This window comes from Hemitrygon akajei, chromosome 17 (genome assembly GCF_048418815.1).
Source record: "Hemitrygon akajei chromosome 17, sHemAka1.3, whole genome shotgun sequence".
NCBI lineage: Eukaryota > Metazoa > Chordata > Chondrichthyes > Myliobatiformes > Dasyatidae > Hemitrygon > Hemitrygon akajei.
Genome location: NC_133140.1, coordinates 23,132,693 through 23,156,180, shown reverse-complemented (window position 1 = coordinate 23,156,180; position 23,488 = coordinate 23,132,693). Strand labels below are relative to the sequence as shown.

At 39.1% G+C, this 23,488-nt stretch overlaps 1 protein-coding gene across 1 annotated transcript in view; it reads left to right on the top strand.

Moving 5' to 3' along the window:
• LOC140740995 (palmitoyltransferase ZDHHC11-like) overlaps positions 1–14,230 on the top strand; it is a 32,197-nt gene extending 17,967 nt beyond the window's left edge. Inside the window, exons 5-8 of the mRNA XM_073070632.1 lie at positions 3,640–3,764; positions 8,639–8,794; positions 11,849–11,964; positions 13,685–14,230. Coding sequence (XP_072926733.1) covers positions 3,640–3,764; positions 8,639–8,794; positions 11,849–11,964; positions 13,685–14,230 — 943 coding nt within the window. The remainder of the gene's footprint in view (positions 1–3,639; positions 3,765–8,638; positions 8,795–11,848; positions 11,965–13,684) is intronic.
• Positions 14,231–23,488: the final 9,258 nt, after the last annotated feature.

Below are 23,488 nucleotides of genomic sequence, written 5' to 3'. Positions count from 1 at the left end.
AGACCCTACTGACTGTGCATCCTATAGACCAATATCCTTATTGAATGTAGATTCCAAGATCTTTTCCAAGTTACTGGTGACCAGGCTGGAGAAGGTATTACCTCAAATTATCTCAGAGGATCAAACTGGTTTTATTAAAAATCGCTATTCTTTTTTCAATATTAGGAGATTATTGAATATTGTTTTACTCCTTCACGCAGCACCTCAGAATGTGTCATTTCATTAGCTGCGGAGAAAGCATTTGATAGAGTTGAATGGCCATATTTACTTTCTGTGCTTAAGAAGTTTAATTTTAGTCCGACATTTATATCCTGGATTATATTGATATATCATACTCCAGTATCCTCGGTTTTTACTAACAATCAAAGATCTCCCTTTTCTCGTTTATTTCGGGGTACCAGGCACGGCTGTCCTCTTAGTCCATTATTATTTGATATTGCTTTAGAACCTTTGGCAATTGCTATTAGAGAATCACCTAACATTTTTGGCATTACTCGCGGGATGGATATACATAAGTTATCATTATACGCAGGTGACTTGTTATTATATATTTCTGATCCTGAGAAATCCATTCCTGCAGTTATATCATTGTTGGCTCAGTTTAGTAATTTTTCCGGGTATAAATTGAATCTTAATAAGAGTGAATTGTTCCCCTTAAATAGACAGGTTCCAATTTATGGAAATTTATTTTTTAAATTAGTTAATGACTTTTTAATATAATTAGGGATTAAAATTACAAAAAATCATAAGGAGTTATTCAAGGTTAATTTTTTACCCTTAATTGATCAGATTAAATGTTTGTTCACTAAATGGTCACCATTGTCTTTATCTCTGATAGGTCGGATTAATGCTATTAAGATGATTATTTTACCCAAGTTCTTATATATATTTCAAGTGGTACCAATTTTTATTCCAAAATCCTTTTTTGACAATGTTGATTCAAAAATTTCCTCATAAACGTGGCAGAACAAAAATCCTAGATTAGGTAAAAGATATTTACAGAAGGCAAGGAAGGAAGGTGGATTGGCATTGCCCAATTTTAGATTTTATTATTGGACAATTAATATTCGATATTTGAAATGTTGGTTAAGGGATTGGGATTTATCTCCTAGCCCTCATTGGGTAAATCTGGAAACTAAATCTGTACAAGGATTTTCATTGGGTTCTATTTTAGGGACTTCTCTTCCCTTTGCTCTTTCTGAATTGCATAAATGAATTGACAATCCTATAGTCAAACAAACTTTACGTATATGGTTTCAATTTTGGAAATTTTTTGGGTTGAATCAATTTGTTTTAACTATTCCTATTGTATCCAATTTCTTTTTTCACCCTTCTATTATGGACCAAGCTTATTCAGCTTGGAAGACTAAAGGAAGACTACGATTTTCTGATTTATTTTTGGATAATTGTTTTATGTCTTTTGAACAATTATCTAATAAATATAATTTGCCCAGATCTCATTTTTTTAGATATTTACAGATTAGGAATTTCTTAAACACTGTACTTCCTACCTTTCCAAATCTTGTTTCTTCGGGTATTTTGGAGAAATTGTTAGAACTATATCCTTTTCAGAAAGGTGTAATATCAAATGTTTACAATATAATTATGAAAATACATTCAGAGGCCTTTTATAAGATTAAAAATGATCGGGAAAGAAAACTTAACTTTACTATCCCTATTGAGAATTGGGATAAAATTCTTCAATTTGTTAATTTATCCTCTATATGTGCTAAACATTCATTGATACAGTTTAAAGTTGTGCACAGGGCTCATATGTCCAAGGATAAATTGGCTCGTTTTTATTCCCATATAAATCCTATATGTGACAGATGTCATTCTGAGATAGCTTCTTTAACTCATATGTTTTGGTCATGTCCGCTTTTGAAAAAATATTGGAAAGACATTTTTGATATTATTTCCATGGTATTGAACATTGATTTACAACCTCATCCTATTACTGCAATCTTTGGTTTACCAATGATGGAGTCAATCCATTTATCTTCTTCTGCTTGTCGGATGATTGCATTTCTTACATTAATGGCTAGAAGATCTATTTTGTTGAATTGGAAAGAAATTAATCCCCCTATCATATTTCATTGGTTTTCTCAAACTACGTTATGTCTAAATTTGGAGAAAATTAGAAGTGTCATATATGACCCTTCTATTAAATTTGAAAAGATTTGGAGGCTATTTATTCATTATTTTCACGATGTAATTTGACCCTCTTCCAATCCTATATGTGTTGAGAGGATCGGAGTTGGGGACACTGATGATTTTGTAATTTTTTTTATAGATACTATAAACAGGCCTTTTTTTCTTCTTTCTTTCTTGTTTTTTCTTTAATAGTTAGTGGTTAGTTTATTAGTTTAGTTTTTCATAGGGCATTAATTTTATTTATTTATTTATTTTTCTCTTTTCTGTTTTTTTCAACATGATTTACCTATTTTTTTTTGTTTCGTTTATATGACATCTGTATCATTCATGATTTGGGAAGACTTAACTATATTGTATTTATTGCTTATGTATCCTTTTATGTTCATTTTAATTTTGTAAGTTTGTAATCCCATTATTTATGTACTAATCTTATCATGTTGATATTAATAAAAAAATTGAAAAAGAGAGGGAAAATAAAGAATAAAAAGTTACAGAGAAAGTGCAGTGCTGATAAGCTGTATAGTGCAGCATTATAATGAAGATTGCAAAGCCAAGAGTTGATTTTATTTTACGAAGGAGCAGTCTTATAACAGCAGGATAGAAGCCACGTTGAGCCTGTTGTAGTTATTTTCAGACCTGTGCATCTTCTGCTCTGTGGGAGAGGGGAGAAGAAAAAATGCCTGGAGTGGGTGGGGCTTTTGGTTATGCTGGCTGCTTTACAGAGGCAGCAAGAAGTATAGACAGAGTTCATAGAGATGAGGCCGATTCCCGTGAGGTGCTGACCTGTGGGCACAACTCTCTGCAGTTTCTGCAATCAAAGCCAAGCCGTGATGCATTCAGATGATCTGGTGGCTCTCCTGTACAGTGACAGAGGGTTCAGAAGAATATTCACAGGCAATAACCAGCTACTGGAAGGTTATCAGATTGGCTGCCATGCTGTTTGTGTCAGGTGGACCTCACCACTGTAGATTCTTGCCAATGACCAAAAGCAAAGGAGGGTGATCCCTCTTCCTCCCAAATCCCAAAGGTGGGTTAATGAGCTGTTGTAAATTGCCCCTAATGTGCAGGTAAGAGAAGTAATCCAGGGAGTTGGTGAGAATATGAGGAGAATAAAAAGTGAGAGTACTGCAGAACTGGTGTAAATGGAGAGCTGGTGTAACATTTGTTGCATCAAGGTGTAACACACGCAAAATGTTGGAGAAACTTATCAGGTCAGACAGCATCATGGTGAAAAATAAACAGTAAACGTTTTAGGCTGAGACCCTTCATCAGGACTCGGTTGACTGTTTATTCATAAGTGTTGAAGAAAAAGTTGTTTTTTAATCTTTGCTAAAATTGCTCAGCCATCCCTTCTGCACCACATCTTTTCAATAGGCTTTGACGGCAGAAAATCAGAATTGTAACAGCTGAGGTCACTGAAGTCTTTACAGTACACATGCTTTATTATTCATTAACTTGATGTTTTTAATTTGCTTTCTCATGTAGGTACTTCCTGAGCTGTGTTATCTCTGCTGTCCTTGGTTGTCTGATAATTATCACCATTTCAGGCTTTGTCTTTGTTGGATACTTTTTAAATCCAAAACTGCTTCGAAGCAACTTAAAATTTGGATGTAAGTTTATTTGCTAAATTTTAATTTCAGTGATGTTATGTCTCGGATGCTTTGTACAACGCAAGTTATTTTGCTACCTGTTTTAATTGACTGTGTTTGAATGAAGTGAGAATTCTTTCAGGAGTCGCTTCTATTTTGAATTTTTTTTGTGTGCTCACACAATTATGTTTATGAATAGAGATGTCTGATGTTTTTTGCCTCCTTTTGGGAGGAGCCCAAGACCATGTATAAAGACTCTGCAGTTCCATTGGCTTATTTTAGCTAATTTTCCAGAGATGATTTCAGTTTCCCTATCAAGGGGTAGTGGTAGATGCAGGTACAATACGGGCATTTGAACAACATTTAGAAAGGCACATGGATGATTGAAGGAGGGAAGGGTTAGTTTGTGGTTAAATAGTTGGCTCTGAAGAGCCTTTACTGTGCTGTAGTTTCTCTGAATCGCATGTTACAAGTGGGGATGTATACTTACAAAATACTTTCTCTTGCATTGAGCCATTTTATCAGTGAGGACAAAGTAACACACTGCCATTGTTTATTAGTTGAGGCTAACATTAGAGTCCGGGGTTGGACAAGACTACTACGGAAGAAACACCACATTGTCAGGTTTCACTTCTGGTCACTGTACTGTCGATCCATAAGATTTGGACACGAGTCACTGCTTTGAGTGGGTTAACAGCCACAGGCCAGTCTCTCCTTTGCCACACTCTCTCCAATCCAAGGATGCGAAGATGACAAGAGGTGTTTCATGGTGCTGTGTTCTTCTGTGAGGCACATTTTCCCTGGCGCGTAAGGCTGAGGGATTAGGAAAGGGTTCAGCAAATGGGGCTATCAGGGAAATGGATGAACTTCAAGGATTGGGGATCATGGAAGAAATAGAAGCAGTTTGGGGGGAGGGATAATGGGTTCAAACATTGTGACTTAGTGGAAGTGCAGTAAAGGCTGACTGGAGGAACCCGGCAATAATTTTAAATGCAATTGACATTATACGAACTCTTATTCCCTCACCCTTTTGTGTGAATAAAAATTGACAATATTCTTTTGTTTCTTTTAAACATTTATTTTTTTCCTGACATAACTTCTGTATGAGCAAAACTTATTCTCAATTTTTGGATACTGATTTGTGAAATCTGTAAGTGAATTTTTGTAACCTAAGTGGCTTGTAACCCAAATGCAAGGTCACCTGTACATGTCAAACAAAAAGAGGTTCATGCTGTGGGATCTTTATAAATTCCTCAAGATGGCAGCATCCATCATAAGTTGTGCCATCACCCAAGACATGCCCTCTTCTCATTTTTACCATCAAGAAGGAGGTACAGGACACTGAAGATACATACTCAATGTTTCAGAATTTTTCCCTTTGTTATAATATTTCTGAATGAACAATGAATCCAAGAACCCTCCCTCACTTTTTACACTACTTACCTAATTTAATTATATAGGTAGCGAGACAGAGAGATATACTTACTACAGTACAGTGCAAAAGTCTTAGGCACATATGTATAGCTGGGGTGTCTGTACTGTAGTAAGCTTATATATTGCACTGTACTGCTGCCCCAAAAATAACAAATTTCATGACATATGTAAGTGATGATCAACCTGATTCTGAAGTGAGTCCCTACTGTGGACTGAGAGTGGGAAGGGGACAGGAAGAGGGGTATCATGTTTAGGAAAAGGGGTCGGGAGAGAGGAGAGAGCAGGAAGCATGAGGGAGATGTTCTGTAATGATCAAAAACCAATTGTTTGGGATCAAATGACCTTGCCTGGTGTCTCAGGACTGGGTATGTCTGCAGCCATGTCACCCCTGCCCCAGCACTCCTGCACTGCCACCTGTACCACACCCCGCCTGCAGTGCTCCCCCCTCATCATTTCCAGCATCCTTTGCTCCTGTGGATTTACAAGTTTGCTCAGCACTCCACGTTGACAAGTACAGCCCTGTTCAACAGTGTTAGGCACCCTATTTACATAGTTCTAAATACAAAGCCTTTTGCGCAGTACTGTATATATACCTCATGTCAATTATAATTGTATAATGATGTATTGCAATGTACTCCAGTGATATTAAACCTGATTCTGATTCTTATGGAAATATTTCTTGGAGAGGAGCAGTGAGTTCTGTGGTTGGTCACTTTAAATTCAGACCATTATGTATACAAAGGGAATGAGTATATTCCAGCCCCATATAAGCACCACTTGTTAGTTCGGTTTGGGTAATGGAAACTCTCCCTTGCAGAATTCATAAGCGTGACCCTGAAATCCGATGCGGACTAAGAACTTGCTGTTAAGAAATTCATGTATGGTGGGGATGGGAAACATATAAGCAATTATATTCATCTCTCAGTCCTTTATGCATAGATAATAGGCCTGTCAGTTTGACGTCAGTGGTGGGTAATTAATGAAAAGTATTCTTAGAGATGGTATATATAATTATCTGGATAGACAGGGTCTGATTAGGAATAGTCAACATGGATTTGTGTGTGGAAGGTCATGTTTGACAAATCTTATTGAATTTTTTGAAAAGGCTACAAGGAAAGTTGACGAGGATAAAGCAGTGGATGTTGTCTATATGGACTTCAGTTAGGCCTTTGACAAGGTTCCACACGGAAGGTTAGTTAGGAAGGTTCAATCGTTAGGTATTAATATTGAAGTAGTAAAATGGATTCAACAGTGGCTAGATGGGAGATGCCAGAGAGTAGTGGTTGATAACTATTTGTCAGGTTGGAGGCTGGTGACTAGTGCTGTGCCTCAGGGATCTGTATTGGGTCCAATGTTTTTGTCATATACATTAATGATCAGGATGATGGGGTGGTAAATTGGATTAATAAGTATGCGCAGATGATACTAAGGTGGGTGGCGTTGTGGATAATGAAGTAGGTTTTCAAAGCTTGCAGAGAGATTTAGGCCAGTTAGAAGAGTGGGCTGAACGATGGCAGATTGAGTTTAATGCTAAGTGTGAGGTGCTACATTTTGGTAGGAATAATCCAAATAGGACATACATGGTAAATGGTAGGGCATAGAAGAATGCAGTAGAACAGAGTGATCTAGGAATAATGGTGCATAGTTCCCTGAAGGTGGAATCTCATGTGGATAGGGTGGTGAAGAAATCTTTTGGTATGCTGGCCTTTATAAATCAGAGCATTGAGTATAGGAGTTGGGATGTAATGTTAAAATTGTACAAGGCATTGGCGAGACCGAATTTGGAGTATTGTGTACAGTTCTGGTCACCAAATTATAGGAAAGATATCAACAAAATAGAGGGAGTACAGAGAAGATTTACTGGAATGTTACCTGGGTTTCAGCACCTAAGTTACAGAGAAAGGTTGAACAAGTTAAGTCTTTATTCTTTGGAGCGTAGAAGGTTGAGGGGGGACGTGATAGAGGTATTTAAAATAATGAGGGGAATAGATAGAGTTGACATGGATAGGCTTTTTCCATTGAGAGTAGGGGAGATTCAAAGAAGAGGACATGATTTGAGAGTTAGGGGGCAAAAGTTTAAGGGTAAGACGAGGGGGAATTTCTTTACTCAGAGAGTGGTAGCTGTGTGGAATGAGCTTCCAGTAGAAGTGGTAGAGGCAGGTTCGGTATTGTCATTTAAAGTAAAATTGGGTAGGTATATGGACAGGAAAGGAATGGAGGGTTATGGACTGAGTGCGGGTCAGTGGGACTAGGTGAGAGTAAGCGTCGGCACGGACTAGAAGGTCCAAGATGGCCTGATTCCGTGTTGTAATGGTTATATGGTTATAATGTGGCTTTGTATTATGTAGCATAGACATAAGGATTGTTTTCTAGGAGCAGAACCCTATCTCCACCACGTCCCAACCAAATAACATAGGTTTGCCTGTATTCACCAGCTACAGATTTGGGAAAAAACAGTTTGATTGTTGATTCTAATGCATATTTAGAATCAACAAATTTTCCAACTTTTTCCCACAATAAATGTGGTTTTGAACAGGCTCTCTTGATTAACTCCAATTTGCTTGTATTTGCTAGATGCAACAGTTCTACTTTGCCATAGGATTAAACATTCAAAAATCAGTATCAGTTCAAGGTTTTTTAAACACTTAGTTCAAATGACTTGATAAGTTGAATAATTACTGTAAAGAAATATTTAAAATCCTGAATTGAAATTCTTAATTATGTTAATATTTTGTGTAAATGTGTTTTGAAATATTAATGGTAATCAATACACTTGGATCTTGATTTAAGTGTGTCTTGAAGATCCATATTATCTAAGGCAATAGGAGTTTCTGGCTTTCATGCAATTATGTGCAAGAACACTACATTATTAATTCTTTAGTATTTTTATACTCAGTTATTTCTCATAGTTAATAATTCCTTGACTCTAAACAGAAAATTGAAATATTATTTCATATTAGTGTATACAGTCTACCCTCCCCACAGTGACAGAAATATTATTGTGTTTTGGTGTATACAGTGTACACCCCCCATAGTGACTAAAAAGCTTATATCATGTTAGTGTATTTACTTTCTTTGAACGTTTTTAAGTACCACTGATTTTAATGCTCTGATGGAATTGTTTTATCACCTTATGTACTTTATAAAAATTGGAAAGTCATTTATCTTTCAAAAAGCTTGAAATCTTTAGTTAAGTTTGTAGAAGTGTGGATAAAAAGACATGCATTGTAGATTAAGTTTGATAATTTTATACACCAAGCGCAGTTCACAAAAGAAACAATAAGGGCTTTTATCCAGTTTAAGTCGTTTTATGGAATCAGGCAGTCTGATTATCAATAGAGGTTCTGCTGCTCTAAATCTTCAGAATTATACCTTAAGCCTTTTTTTAAAAAAAATGGTAGACTGGGAAAGAACTGGTGGAACTTAAATCAAGTTTAAACTTGTACTCTTTATTTCAACAGTTGTAAATGATACAAATACCTGGCTTGTATTTCTGCCATATTTTTCCATTCATACAAATGCAACTACTATTCTTGTTCTCGCTGTGGTGACTATTGGACTAAGTGTGACTGCACTGATAGTTTTGTGCGAACTTCTGTTCTTCCACTTCTACATCAGTAAGTAATGTACAGAATGTCTGCTCCCGTTTTAATGTCAGTAAGATTCACCGCTAGTATACTGTTTTTTTAAAAAAGAAATTCAGACCTCTTTAAATTATGTCTTAAAGATTGTGTTACAAGCAAATGATTGTTTAAAAGTTGAACTTGATCTGTTCTGTACGATGGAAGGTATCTACTTTGACAGATCATAGAAAATATGACTGACGATAAAATAGGCTTCACATCTGGTTTTAACCACAGTCGAGCAGACTAATCCTACTTTCCCAATAGAGAACTCCATTTTTTAAATAGTTGGTTTTCCTGGACTGTTCCTTGTAATTATCAGCAGCAGGGTCCTGTTCCATAGTTTTAGTTTTGCCACTTCTGTTCTGCTTCAAGGGTGCAGACCTCAAACCTTGCATTTCTTTTCATGAATTAATTGAAAGGAAGATGGGTACTTTGTTAATCTCACCCAGAGGGCAGCATAAATGTAATATTTAACTGGATTACTAATCTAGATGAAGGGCAGGGTGGAGAATTGTCTCTACCAAAGAAGGTGTAATGCACTCCTTGTCTCTGCTAGTCTACAGGTCAGCCTTGGGCAAGGTGTAGTACCTGCTTAGAGCGCCACCCCCCCCCCCCCCACCCCCCACTCCAAGATCAGGGTGACATGAAGCCATGGGAGCAGCTGATAGAAGATCATATGAGCAGCTGGTGCATATTATAAGTCCTGGTTATGTGACCACTGACACCAGGCAACCTCTGAAGAATATTGATAATGGTTGGGGTCATCTGTCTTATAAAGAAACTGGCCAGAAGGGTGCAATGGCAAAGCATGTCTGTAGAAAAATCTACCAAGGACAATTGTGGTCATAGAAAGATTATGATGCCACAGGTCACATGACACAGCACAGAATAAGTGAATGAACAAACAAAACTAATCTTGAAGTTTGATGCCTGACCAAAGACAGTTAATAATTCCTGATTCTGAAAGGACAGGTTCAAATTTTGGAACAGATTCAAAGAATGTAGAAATGAAGGTAAATAGAAATGGCCTTTGCTCTTCTCATACACATTCAATTGACCATCAGATCATTTATGTTTCATAGTTCTGTAGCTCTTGGTTGTATTCAGATTGCAAAGCCAGTTCATTATTAGCAAAGTGGACATTCTGAGATTGAATTTTTTTCAAATAAAGAAATTGATGTATTATAGAAATCAAAATATAGTAATTGAAGACAATAAGACAGAGAAGCAGAATTAGGCCATTCAGCTAATGAGTCTGCTTGCCTTTGTATTGTCACTGATTTATTTTCCATCTCAACCCAATTTTCCTGCTTTCTCCCCATAACCTTTGATGCCCCGACTAATCGAGAACCATCAAACTACACTTTAAATTGTCCATCGACTTGGCCTCTGTAGCCATCTGGAGAGGCTACCCAGAAGGAATATGAGTTGTTGCTTCTCCAGTCTGAGAGTGGCCTCCTGACAGTATGTGAGGTCATGGTCTGACATGTCGGAATGGGAATGGGAAGTCAAATTGAAATGTGTGCCCACGAGAAATCCCATCTTTTTGCGGCAGATGGAGCAAAAGTGCTCATGGAGTGGCCACTCAGTCTACATTGACTCTCACCAATGTAGAGGAGGCGTCACCAGGAGCACCAGATACAGTAGATGACCCTGACAGATTTGCAGGTGAAACGTCGCCTCACTTGGAAGGAATGTTTGGGACTCTAAATGGAGGTGAAGAAGGAGGTAGGGGCAAGTGTAGAACTGGTCACACTTGCAGGCATAAGTGCCAGGAAGAAGATGAGTGGGGAGTAGTAAGTGCCCCAGGGAATCATGTAGAGAGAGATCCCTGTAGAAAATGGAGAGTTGGGAGAGGTAAAGATGTGTCTAGTGCTCGGATCATGTTGAAGAGGGCAGAAGTTAGGCAGAATGATGTGATGGATATGGAAAAGGATATATTTTTTGTACCATCTTTTACAGCCTTGGATTATAACTTGAAGACAATTGAATAATTCTAGAATGCACTAGCTGTGGTAATTATAGAAATAGAAGTTTTATTTCAGAAAGGTTGTTGGATCCAACCTGATGACATGGGCATTAATGTCTCTAACCTATGGAAATTTCTCCTGCTCTCCTATCCCTCTTCCATTCCCCAATCTGGCTCCCCGTTGCCCCTTCTTTTCTCCTCACCTGCCCATTACCTCCCTCTGGTGTCCTTTCTCCTATAGTCCACTGCCCTCTCCGATCAGAGTCTGTTTGCCTTTAGCTCTTCCATCTGTCACCTCTGATATCTTCGTCTATCATTACCCTTCCCCAACCCATTTACTCTCTCCCTCCCCTTGTTTCACCTATCATCTCCCACCACCTTATTCTGGCTTCTTCCCACCCCCCCACATCTAATCCTGATGAAGGGTCTCAGCCTGAAACATCAACTGTCTATACCACTCCAAGATGCTGCCTGGCCTGCTGACTTCCTCCAGCATTTCTCTGCATTGTTCTAGATTTTCAGCACCTGCACAATCTCTTCTGGGTTTCTGTTTTACTGATGGCTCACATGTTTTGCCTGTGTTTCTTCTGTCCATTAAATTATGGCCAGAGTTGCCTTTTTGTTTATCAAGATACACCACATGCATGTGTGCCAATTCTCCATCCATAAGCATATAACTGGAAAATATCTTGCTAATGTTCCACCTAATTGCAGAAACAGTACATGCATCCAAAACCACTGATATATTGCATAGTAGCAAAAATGAACGTTTTAGCATTTATCAGATAAACTTCTCAATGTTTTCTTGATAAAAGTCGGTTCTAATGGTGTTCAGCATTAAAAAATATATTTTGATTTTCTAAAGTCTCAAAAGCTCTTAAAACATTTTACATATATTTTTCAATTTGTTATCTTAATAAATTTTACTTCTAAATTTGATTCTCATTTATGTGCAAAGCCCACAACTAACATGCAAAATGAATATAATATTATTACTCATTTTGCAAGATGTTGTTAGAGATTCAGTGTAGAATTTGCAGGTGGTACATAACTTGGATATGTTATTTTTCTGACAGTGTGGAAACAAATAAGCACTTATGAATATATACTTTTCCGCCGTGAACAGCGAGTGTCAAAAGTCTCACCACAAAATGATCATGACATAGAAGCTTTACGAATGAAATCTAATCAGGTAGCAAGGTGTCAGTTTTCTATATGTGATATGTGCATTTTATAACTTCTGATACTGTCCTGCGCCTGTTCAGAAAACTTTGCTTTATGTTCTCGGATTAAGCTGATTAAGATATTGACAGTGGATTGTGAATCTTGTGAGAGTGGCAGAAACAGGAAGTATTTTGTATGTAGCGAAATTAATAGAAGTTAATAGATTCTAACTAATAAAATGACGGGCTGGAATTTAGGATATTAATAGTCTAGGAAGATTTGAGTAAAAGTAAAAAGTGGTAACATGGAGGTCCACTAAACATTGAGGCATCATGCTAAGAAACATGAAAACATGTAGAGTACATCTGTGCTCCAGTATTGGACAATGAGGAAGTTTGACAAATGATTCAGCAGGATCTTAACCAGTCAGGAATATTGTCAGAGAAATGGTGGGTGGACCTTCATCTGGACCTATGTGAGGTGCTACACTTTGGGAGTTTGCACGTAAGATGAAGGTATAGAGTTTTTAGGAGGATCCTTAACAGCATTGATATACAGAGACATTTTGGAGTATGTTCATAGCTCCCTGAAAGTGGCACCTATTGTAAGAAGGTGATAACGCAGGCACAACATATTTGCCTTCGTCAGTAGAGGTGTGCAGTGCAAAAGTGGTGAAGTCATTTTGCAGCTGGTATGCTACAATTTGGAGATTTGTGTGCAGTTGTGCTTGCCTCATTTCAAGAAAGATGTAGAGGCTTTGAACAGGGTACAGAAGAGTTCACCAGGATGTTGTCTAGATTTAAGAGATCAGCTATAAGGAGAGGATGAACAAGCTTGAACTGGTTTTTTTTGTACTGTCAGAGGCTGAAGGGAAGACCTGACTGAAGTATGCGGTCAGAATGGAATGACGTGTTGGTATGGCACTGAAGCAAAAGTGTTGCATTGTATCTCAGTACATGGGGCAATAATAAACCAAATTTCCAATGTAAATTTGTGAAGCATAGATAATTGAGATAGTCAGAAGCATAAGGGAGGTCTACAGTTGCTGGAAATCCTGAACAACATTCAAATTTCTGGAGGAACTCAGGTCAGGTGGCAGCTATAGAAGGGATTAAACAGTCAACATTTCAGGCCAAGACCCTTCAACAGTCTTTGTTTCAGAGTGGAAATGTTAAATGCTAAGGGGGATAGCTTTAAGGTGGGGGTGGGGGGAGGAGAGTTCAAAAGAGTTTACATGGCAAGTTTCTTGTACAATGGTGAGATCAGCACTGAGATTGTGGTTGAATATTAAATTTAAGTGATGTTGACTGAGGAACCATTAGAGTAATTCTCTTTTACTTCAGGGTATCTCTATCAGGTTTCAAAGGGTGTTGATAAGTTGCTGTGTAAGAGATGAGTGTTGATTTTGCCCGACGCTGCCCCCCCAGGCCTGAGTTGACGTAGTAGTAGTAGTTGATTTTGGGAAAATAGCCGGGTAAATTTGTTGCTTTTTAGATTTGCTTAGTATGTGTATTAGTGACCCACAGTATCAATGCCAAGACTTTTTTTAATATGAGCATTGGTGCAAGTGAAGATGATATGTTTGTTAATGGCCATATAAGGACCATGTTACGAAAAGATATTAGAGTATGTCCTAAATGATACAGTTTTAAGGGGATGAGATTGGCAAACATATTTAAAGGTGATTGTACAAAAAGATAAATTCTGAAACAGGTCTATTTGTCACATAAACCCTCTCCACTCTGCAGAGGTACCTGCAGGTCCTGTCTCAGTGTCTGCCAAAGCTGCAGGCCTCTTTCTCCTTCACCTACCATGGACCTGTCCAACATTTCATCCTCCACCATATCCATGCCTTCAACTGCCAGTTCTTTGCCTTCCTCACTTCCAGGAAGGATCAGATCTCTGTACTCCAGACCGCAGATCCCGCCGACTCAGACTCCAGTTCTGACAGCCCTGGACACCTCTATTCTGGGGATACAATCCTCGCCAACTCCAGCTCCAATGAACCTGGGCAGCACCAGACCTCAGACTCCACCACCAACTCCAGTTCTAACGAACCCAGGTGGCACCAGATCTCAGACTCCACCACTCCCAACTCAGGTTCCAACAAACCTAGGCAGCACTGGACCTCGGAGTCTACCACTGCCAACTCCAGCTCCATGACCCTGAGCAGCACTGGACCTCAGACTCCCTGCCAACTCCAGTTCCAACGAACCCAGGCAGTACCAAACCTCAAACTCCACTGCCAACTCCAGTTCCAACGAACCCAGGACCTCGAATTCCACCTGGCTTGACCTTTTCCCTTTTCCTTCCCTACTTTTTCATTCTGGCATCTTCCCGCTTCCTTTCTAGTCCTGAAGAAGGGCCTCGGCTCGAAATATCAACTGTTTGTTCATTTCTGTAGATGCTGCTTGATCTGCTGAATTCCTACAGCATTTTGTGTGCGTTGCTTTGGATTTCCAGCATCTGCAGAATTTCTTGTATACACTATTTTCATTACTTGTATTCCTTGAAAACAATATAATAGGCAATCTGCTTGAGACGTCAGTTGAAAATAAAGTAGAATCATCAATGGTTAAGAACTGAAGAATAAAAGGTTTTAATATTAGAGATCAACCATTTAAAGGCAAGATAAAAAGTTTCTCTTGTACAATCTGTAACTCGGTTTAAAAGTAAATTGGATAAGCTTCTTGGAGGAAGTGGCCAAAGGAAATTAAACAGAATAAAAGTAATTTTCTCTATCTGAGGAAGCACTATCATTGGCTGAAATTGTATGATGTACTTTTATTTTCAGATTTTGGCTATTGATAAAGCAGTTACTGGTTCTGAACTTGATATTTAATATTCAAATATTGACAGTTACGTTCCAGTATAACAATTTGAATTGGGCAAATTACTTTTATCCCCTTTATGCCATTTCTAAAGATAATGACTTGGTGAAAATTCAGTTTCAAGGGCAAATATTCTTTAATCTGGACAAATTGCACCCAATGTCAGCTCTCCACACATGTGCATCTTCCAGCAGAGCTTCTTACAATTGACAGTTTAGCTTTGAGCTTAGCAGGCTTGGTTTATGACTTAACAAATTTGTACCAATCCTAGCGTATATTTATCATTAAATAATAAACAAAACTGAAATTCTGCCATTTTTATCTTTAATTGTATAATCATTAACCTTTGGTTGTACTGATGAATCGTTTTGCTTCCATCCCGAGAGACCTGTAATGAAAAGCTTATTGGCAAAAATGTGTGTTTCTACCTGAGCCACTTTGAAAGAAGCATGTCTATAGTGAAGATTGTATTTTTTTTTAAAACGGAAGCTCAAATGGTATGGTAACCCTTCTGTTTTCCAGAATACTAATAATGCAGCATCTCATCAAAAGGGTAATACTCACGTTCACTTTGAGAGCACCTCAACAGATGGGTCAGTAACAAATGAATAATTACTCGTTCTAACTTGTCTCAGCATCCAAAGCTAAATTGATAATCATTTTAAAAGAAGTGTTAGAATAAGTCCATAAGATAGCATTATGTTAATTTACAACATTAAATCAAATCCATTCAAATTAATTTGATGGCGGAGGAGAGGGAACTGTTCCTGAAATGTTGAGTGTGTGTCTTTAGGCTCCTGTACCTCCTCCTGTATAGTAGCAATGAGAAGAGGGTATGTCCTGGGTGATGGGGATCATTAATGATGGATGCCTCCTCTTTGAGGCATAACGTGTTGAAGATGTCCTCGATGCTGGGGAGTTGAGTGCCACATGATGGAGCTGGCTGGGTTTGCAGCATTCAACAGCTCTTTTCAATCCAGTGCAGTGGCCCCTCCATATCGAACATATACCACCAAGTTGAGTCTTCATGTACAATATTTATTTATACCAGCATGCAACATCTTAATTTGCTCACATTATCTAACTATAACCCTGCAGTTAGATGTATTATTGAAATTGGGTGTATATTTTTTTACAACAAAGTATCCTTTCAAATAGGCTTGTTGGAATTCAAGTACATTTAAATCTGAGGACATGTTTATAGTGAATGCCTGATTTGGTATACATGATAGTCCTTAGATCAATATTGGTACTGGGCCAGGAAGCAGATATTTTTTTTAATTGGAGATGTTAGATGTTTTCTGCAATCAAAATCAGTTATGAAAAATATACTGGGAGCCATGGTAGGGTGTAGGAGAACTGATTTTATTCTGTTTCCTAAGTGCTTGAGATTTTGCATACATCAGAAGAACAATACAGTGAGATACCTAAATGGGAAGTGATAGAAATGGCAAGATAGACTTTTGTAGATGGGAAGAGAGAAAACTCGGAAACACCAACCTGTTGGCCTAACATCAGTAGTTGGACTCTATAATAAAGCTTGTGAGATCGAGACTCAGAAATACTAATAGCATTCAACAAAGTCAGCAGCAAAAGAATGCTTGACTGATTTATGCTTATCAGTAAAGTTAGACCAGACACAGGATTGAATGTGTCAGATTACATGTTTACATAGAAAACCATCAGACAACAAGGTAAATTTATCTGTCATTTCCCTCTTTACTAGTGTGAAAAATCTTGCATCTTACCACTGTCTATACATCACTTTGTTTTACTTTGTATCCTGTCGTCTGTTTCATAGGTCAACATCAGAGTATCACCAGGACACTGTCATGATAGAGGATGAAAGTTTGCCAACAGTTGCTTCTAATTGTAATCAAGACAGAAGAAAGAAGATTTCGCAGGTAAAGGAGGCTCATGCAGAGAACATTTCAAAGTATTTATAATTAATGAATTCAGGATAGATCTTCAGAGATATTGATCAGAATCAGGTTTATTATCACTGGCATGTGTTGTGAAATTTGTTAACTTACCAGCAGTTCAATGCAATACATAATACAGAAGATGAAAAAAATAAGTAAATCAATTACAGTATATGTATATTGAATAGATTAAAAATTGAACTTTAACAATATATATTAAAATAAGTGAGGTAGTGTTCATGGGTTCAATGTCCATTTAGGACTCGGTTAGCAGAAGGGGAGAAGCTGTTCCTGAATTACTGAGTGTGTGCCTTCAGGCTTCTGTACCTCCTACCCAATGGTAACAGTGAGAAAAAGGCATGCCCTGGCTGCTGAAGGTCCTTAATAATGGACGTTACCTTTCTGAAACACCGCTCCTTGAAGGTGTCTTGATTACTTTGTAGGCTAGTACCCAAGATGGAGCTGACTAAATTTACAACCCTCTGCAGCTTCTTTTGGTCCTGTGCAGTAGCACTCCCGAACCCCCCGTACCAGACAGTCATGCAGCCTGTCAGAATCGTGTTACATCTATAGATGTTTTTGAGTGTATTTGTTAATACACCAAATCTCTTCAAACTCCTAATGAAGTATAGTTGTTGTCTTGCCTTCTTTAACATATAACCGTATCACCATATAACAATTACATGATCGAAACTGGTCATCTCGGCCCTTCTAGTCCGTGCCTAACGCTTACTGTCACCTAGTCCCACCGACCTGTCTTCAGCCCATAACCCTCCATTCCTTTCCTGTCCATATACCTATCCAATTGTTTTTTAAATGACAGTATCGAACCTGCCTCTACCACTTCTACTGGAAGCTCATGCCACACAGCTACCACTCTCTGAGTAAAGAAATTCCCCCTCGTGTTACCCTTAAACTTTTGCCCCCTAACTCTCAACTCATGTCCTCTTGTTTGAATCTCCCCTACTCTCAATGGAAAAAGCCTATCCATGTCAACTCTGTCTATCCCCCTCATAATTTTAAATACCTCTATCAAGTCCCCCCTCAACCTTCTACGCTCTAAAGAATAAAGACATAACTTGTTCAACCTTTCTCTGTAACTTAAGTACTGAAACTCAGGTAACATTCTAGTAAATCTCCTCTGTACTCTATTTTGTTGACATCTTTCCTATAATTTGGTGACCAGAACTGTACACAATACTCCAAATTTGGCCTCACCAATGCCTTGTACAATCTCAACATTACATCCCAACTTCTGTACTCAATACTCTGATTTATACAGGCCAGCATACCAAAAGCTTTCTTCACCACCCTATCCACATGAGATTCCACCTTCAGGGAACTAAGCACCATTACTCCTCGATCACTCTGTTCTACTGCATTCCTCAATGCCCTACCATTTGCCATGTATGTCCTATTTTGATTATTCTTACCAAAATGTAGCACCTCACACTTATCAGCATTAAACTCCATCTGCCTTCTTTCAGCCCACTCTTCTAACTGGCCTAAATCTCTCTGTAAGCTTTGAAAACCTACTTCATTATCCACAACGCCACCTAGCTTAGTATCATCTGCATACCTACTAATGCAACTTACCACCCCATCATCCAGATCATTAATGTATATGACAAACAACACTGGACCCAGTATAGATCCCTGAGGCACACCACTAGTCACCGGCCTCCAACCTGACATAGTTATCCGCAACTACTATCTGGCATTTCCCATCCAGCCACTGTTGAATCCATTTTACTTCTTCAATACTAATACCTAACGATTGAACATTCCTAACTAACCTTCCGTGTGGAACCTTGTCAGAGGCCTTACTGAAGTCCATGTAGACAGCATCCACTGCTTTACCCTCGTCAACTTTCCTAGTAACCTCTTCCAAAAATTCAATAAGATTTGTCAAATATGACCTTCCACACACAAATCCATATTGACTGTCCCTATAACTTTTTAACTGCATCGATATGTTGGGACCAGGTTAGATCCTCAGAGCTCTTGACACCCAGAAACTTGGAACTGCTCACTCTTTCCACTTCTGATCCCTCTATGAGGATTGATGTTATGTTGTGCTGACTTCCCCTTTCTGAAGTCCACATTTAATCCTTAGTCTTACTGACGTTGAGTACAATGTTGTTGTCACAACACCGTTCATCCACCCTCCTCGTCACCATCTGAAATTCTGCCAACAGTAGTTGTGTCTGCAGCAAATTTATAGATGGCATTTGAGTTGTGCTTAGTCACACACAGTTGTGGGTGTAGAGAGAGTAAGCACGTATCCTTGAAGCACACCATTGTTGATTTTCAGTGAGTGGAGATGTTATTTCTGATCTGCACAGACTGTGGTCTCCTGATGAGGAAGTAGCAGGGGGAGGTACTGAGGCCCGAGTTTTGGAGTTTGTTCCTTAGAACAGAGCGTGCTATCGATAACATTGAGCGCTGAGCCATAATCAATAGACAGCAGCTTGAGCTAGGTATTTCTATTGTACCAAGAGCCAGGGAAATTGCATCTGCTGTAGACCTATTGTGGTGATAGGCCAATTGTGCTGGATCCAGGTCCTTGCTGAGGCAGGAGTTGGTTCTAGCCATGACCAAGCTCTCAAAGCACTTAATCACAGTAATTGTGAGTAATTGTGGGTGATAGTCATTGAGGCAGCTCACCCTTCTCTTCTTGAACGTTGGTGTGATTATCACCCTTTTGTAGCTTGAACCAGTTTGCCTATTCTCCTCTGACCTCTCTCATTAAGGTGTTTTTGCCTGCAGACCTGCTGCTCACTGTATGCTTATTGTGTTTTGCACCGTTCTCTGTAAATTCTAAGGGCTGTTGTGTGCGGAAATCTCAGGAGATTAGCAGTTTCTGAGAGATGCTAAACCACCTCATCTGGCACCAACAATCATTCCATGGTCAAGGTCACTTAAATCACATTTCTTGCCCATTCTGATGTTTGACCTTAATAACAACTGAATCTCTTGACCATGTCTGCATGTTTTTATGCATTGAGTTGTTACCACATGATTGGCTGATTAGATATTTGTATTTATGACCTGGTGTACAGATGTATCTAATAAAGTGTCTACTGGACATAATTAAAGTAGTACTTTGCATGTGAACAGCTCTGTCAGTTTCTGAATGAAACGTATATATCCTGGCAGAATTTTACATTCGGTGAATAACTGATACGAATCTTTCTGTAGTTGAAGGAAAAACGAAGACGTAAAGTGTCTGCACATAGATTTAAATGCAAGGCTGCAATCAGGACCACTAAAAGACCATTTCGACCTTCTCAACTACCACCAGGTAAGGGTTAAGTAGTTATTACCTGAAGTAAAGTTTTTAAAAAAGTTTGTACTTAAAACAAATTGAAGGGATTGTGAACTTTTATAATGTCCTAATAGCCTGATTTTCTAAATTTTCATAATTTGAAATGAACTAATCTATTTATCAAAAGAAGAACATTTGTTTAAATGGTATCAACATATTGCGACAAAGTTAATGTAAAAGTCATAAAAACACAAAATGCTGGCAGAACTCAGCAGGCCAGACAGCATCTATGGGAGGAGGTAGTGATGACGTTTCGGCCCAAAACCCTTCATCAGGAGTGGATTGAGGTTTCAGCCCAAAACATCGTCACTACCTCCTCCCATAGATGCTGTCTGGCCTGCTGAGTTCTGCCAGCATTTTGTGTTTTTATTTATTTCCAGCATCTGCAGATTCACTCGTGTTACCTTTTAATGTAAAAGTCTATTGATTTTAGTTAATAGATAGCTAAAGCATCATATTTACTGCACTTTATTTCAGTCTTCTGAAATATATTCAGCAATTTGAGTCATGTTGATTTTCATCTTGTGCTGAATTACTCAACTAGTTTCTTTCACTGTAGGTTTATTGACTTTCATGCATTGTAGGTAAGGGGCAGGGCATAAGAAATCACTCTGGCTCCCCACATTCCAGGTAGTCCCTTCTCTTGTCCCTGTGCCAAAGTCTCCCACCCGCTGCTGGAAGCTTTTCTATTGTGACCACTTTCTCCTTGGGGTTCTGGGGCATTCCTGATCATTCTAATTGTAGGTGATCTCTGTATCTTGAGTTGGTACAACCAGCCACCCCTGTAGGGTGTAGGTCAGTTTTAAGAGGCAGTTTTGTTTCTTCTATCCATCCTTTTAATCAGCCCTGATGCTTGGGCCTTCATGGAGGATGTGATACACCGTTGCTGGTGGTCCAGTCTTTCAGGCTCTTGTTATTTAGAGATACAGCACGGAACAGGCCTTTCTGGCTCAGCAAGCCGCACCAACCAGCAACCCAGTGATTTAACACCAGCTTAATCACAGGGCAATTTACAATGACCAATTAACCTGCTAACTGGTACCTCTTTAGACTGTGGGAGGAAACCAGAGCACCCTTGTCCTACAAAATGAGACACATTATCCAGTTGTATTTCTTGCGGGTCCCCAAAACAACGGATCGACTTCTGCAATCCCTTCAGCGTATGGTCCTGATCAGACTCGAGTATGTCTCGGCCATGGTGAGCAAGTACTTACATCGTTACTGCTGTGGCAGGGCTTCGATGTAATCCATCTGCCACATTAGGGCTGAACCAGTTTCCCTTTTAGTGTGGTGGGAGTAGTGGTCTTTCAGGGAGAGCTGTCTTTTTAACCTGCTGGCAAATGAAGCCTTTAGCGACAGCTTCCTTTGTTACGTCCACGGGTTGCAAGCCCATTCAGTGGTGTCAAGTGACCAGCTGTGTTCCTTTTCCCCAGGCACTCAGCAAGATTCATTTGGCCATACCCTTATTCTCCTTTTGTTTGGAAAACCCTATCTCATTTAACAGAGTGACTTCCTGAGTCAAGGAGCTGTCATTAGTGCTTTCCATCAACATGAGAGAACACCTTCATAAGTAGGGGCATCACCGCATGAATTCAACATAACCCCTTTGTGCAAAAGATCACATCTGAAGTATAGTATCCAGTTTTGGTGACTATGCGAAGGCCTTCAAAGGCAAAGAAGATTTACTGGAAAATTTCCAGGAATGAGTGATTTTTGCTTCAAGATGAGATAGGAGAAGCCGGGGTCATTTTCCTCACACTAAAGAAGATTGACTGGATATTTGATGGAGTTGTACAAGATGATGACCAGTTGGACATTTGTTGGACCTATACAAGTTAGAGATTTGATGGACCTGTATAAGACAATGACGAGATGGACATGTGATGGAGCTGTACAAGACTATGACCAATTTTAGGATAAAACCAAGAAAAGCTCTCTCAAATATGATTTCAGGGTCTTATTTTTGGAGGGGTTGGTTGGAGCCCAGAGATATAGTTGAAGTGAAAGGGAAATACAGTAAAGGAGAGGTATAAGGAGAAACACTATTACACAGTGAGAGGCGGATCTGGAACTCTGTGCCTGAAAGAGTCCTAGAAGTAGAAACAGTCAGGGATAAGAGAAATGGAAATGGAGAATATAATTTTCATAGCTCGGGGGAAAGAAGATAGTTTGGGACCAAATGAGTTGCTCTTTGGGTACCCACAGTGGGCAATGTGCTGAAAGGCACACTCCTGTGAAGCAACTGATCTGTGATTCTACAACAAGCCAAGAGGGGGGGAGGGAGGGAGAGAGAGAGAACTTTGACAGCTCAAAGCATTGATATTAGTCATGGAGAATTGAATACAGATCTTCAAGAGGCTAGACTTAGAAGCGTGCAGATATGGTAAATTATTCATGAGATTGCAAGACAGAAATGACTAGAGGAATATGAAAAACAAACATGTATGAAATTGAAATATTGCTTTACCATAAATCAAGAAGCCAGAGTAAAGGATGTATGAAATATAGACAACAGAATTCTGAATGATTATATTTATGGAGATGAAAAGAAGAAAGACAGGCCAGGAATTCTTTGTGCTTCATCAAGTGTACAGTTAACAAAAAAAGAGGTTTGAGTGGTAGAGCTTTGGCAAGGATGAGGGGATGTCCATAAATAGAGGGGAATACAGGAGATCTTACTGATGACACGCACAAGGCCAGTCTATTAATTTTGAGGAAGTTTAGGATCAAGAGAAGTTGTCAAGTGGTAAAGCTGAGGCTGTCATTTCAAATAATGTTGACAAGAAGATGCACATACAGGGAGAAGGGGGAGATGTGATCGCCAGAGGTAACGGTGCAAATGATGCAAGTGCTGCACAAAATTCTACTGATGGCAGTCTGGTGAGAGCAGGTGAATGTGATTCCATTCATCCATCCAGAAAACACTGAATAGATATAGGAAAAGGAAAGTGAAATCAACATTGAAGGTTGCAGACAAGTTGAGAAGGAAGGACAGAAGTTCTTGTTTCAATCAAATCAGATGATAGTAGTGATCAGAACTTTAGCAATAGTATGGCACAGGTGGGAATTTGATTTGGTTGTTAACAAGATCTAAGTGAGATCGACAGAGATGTAGGAAGCCCAAATATCCTCATAAAGTTTGGAAAGGAAAGAGCAATTGGAGCTGAGGTGTTCGACAAATAAAGAGCGAGGGACTTGTAATTATGAGTATTGTGTTTTAATAAAAGAGCGTTGTAGCTGAGGGACCTGAACTATCCACGAAAGACCAGCACTATAAGCAGGAAGGGTGATTCCGTATTTATTAGTTTACAGCAAATAAAATCAGACTGGGAGGTGCACTGGGGTTCCACACCACCAGGTTCAGAGTGGGAGGAGCACTGGGGTCCCACAACACCAGGTTCAGAGTGCGAGGTGTGCTGGGGTCCCACACCACCAGGTTCAGAGTGGGAGGTGCGCTGGGTGTCCCACACC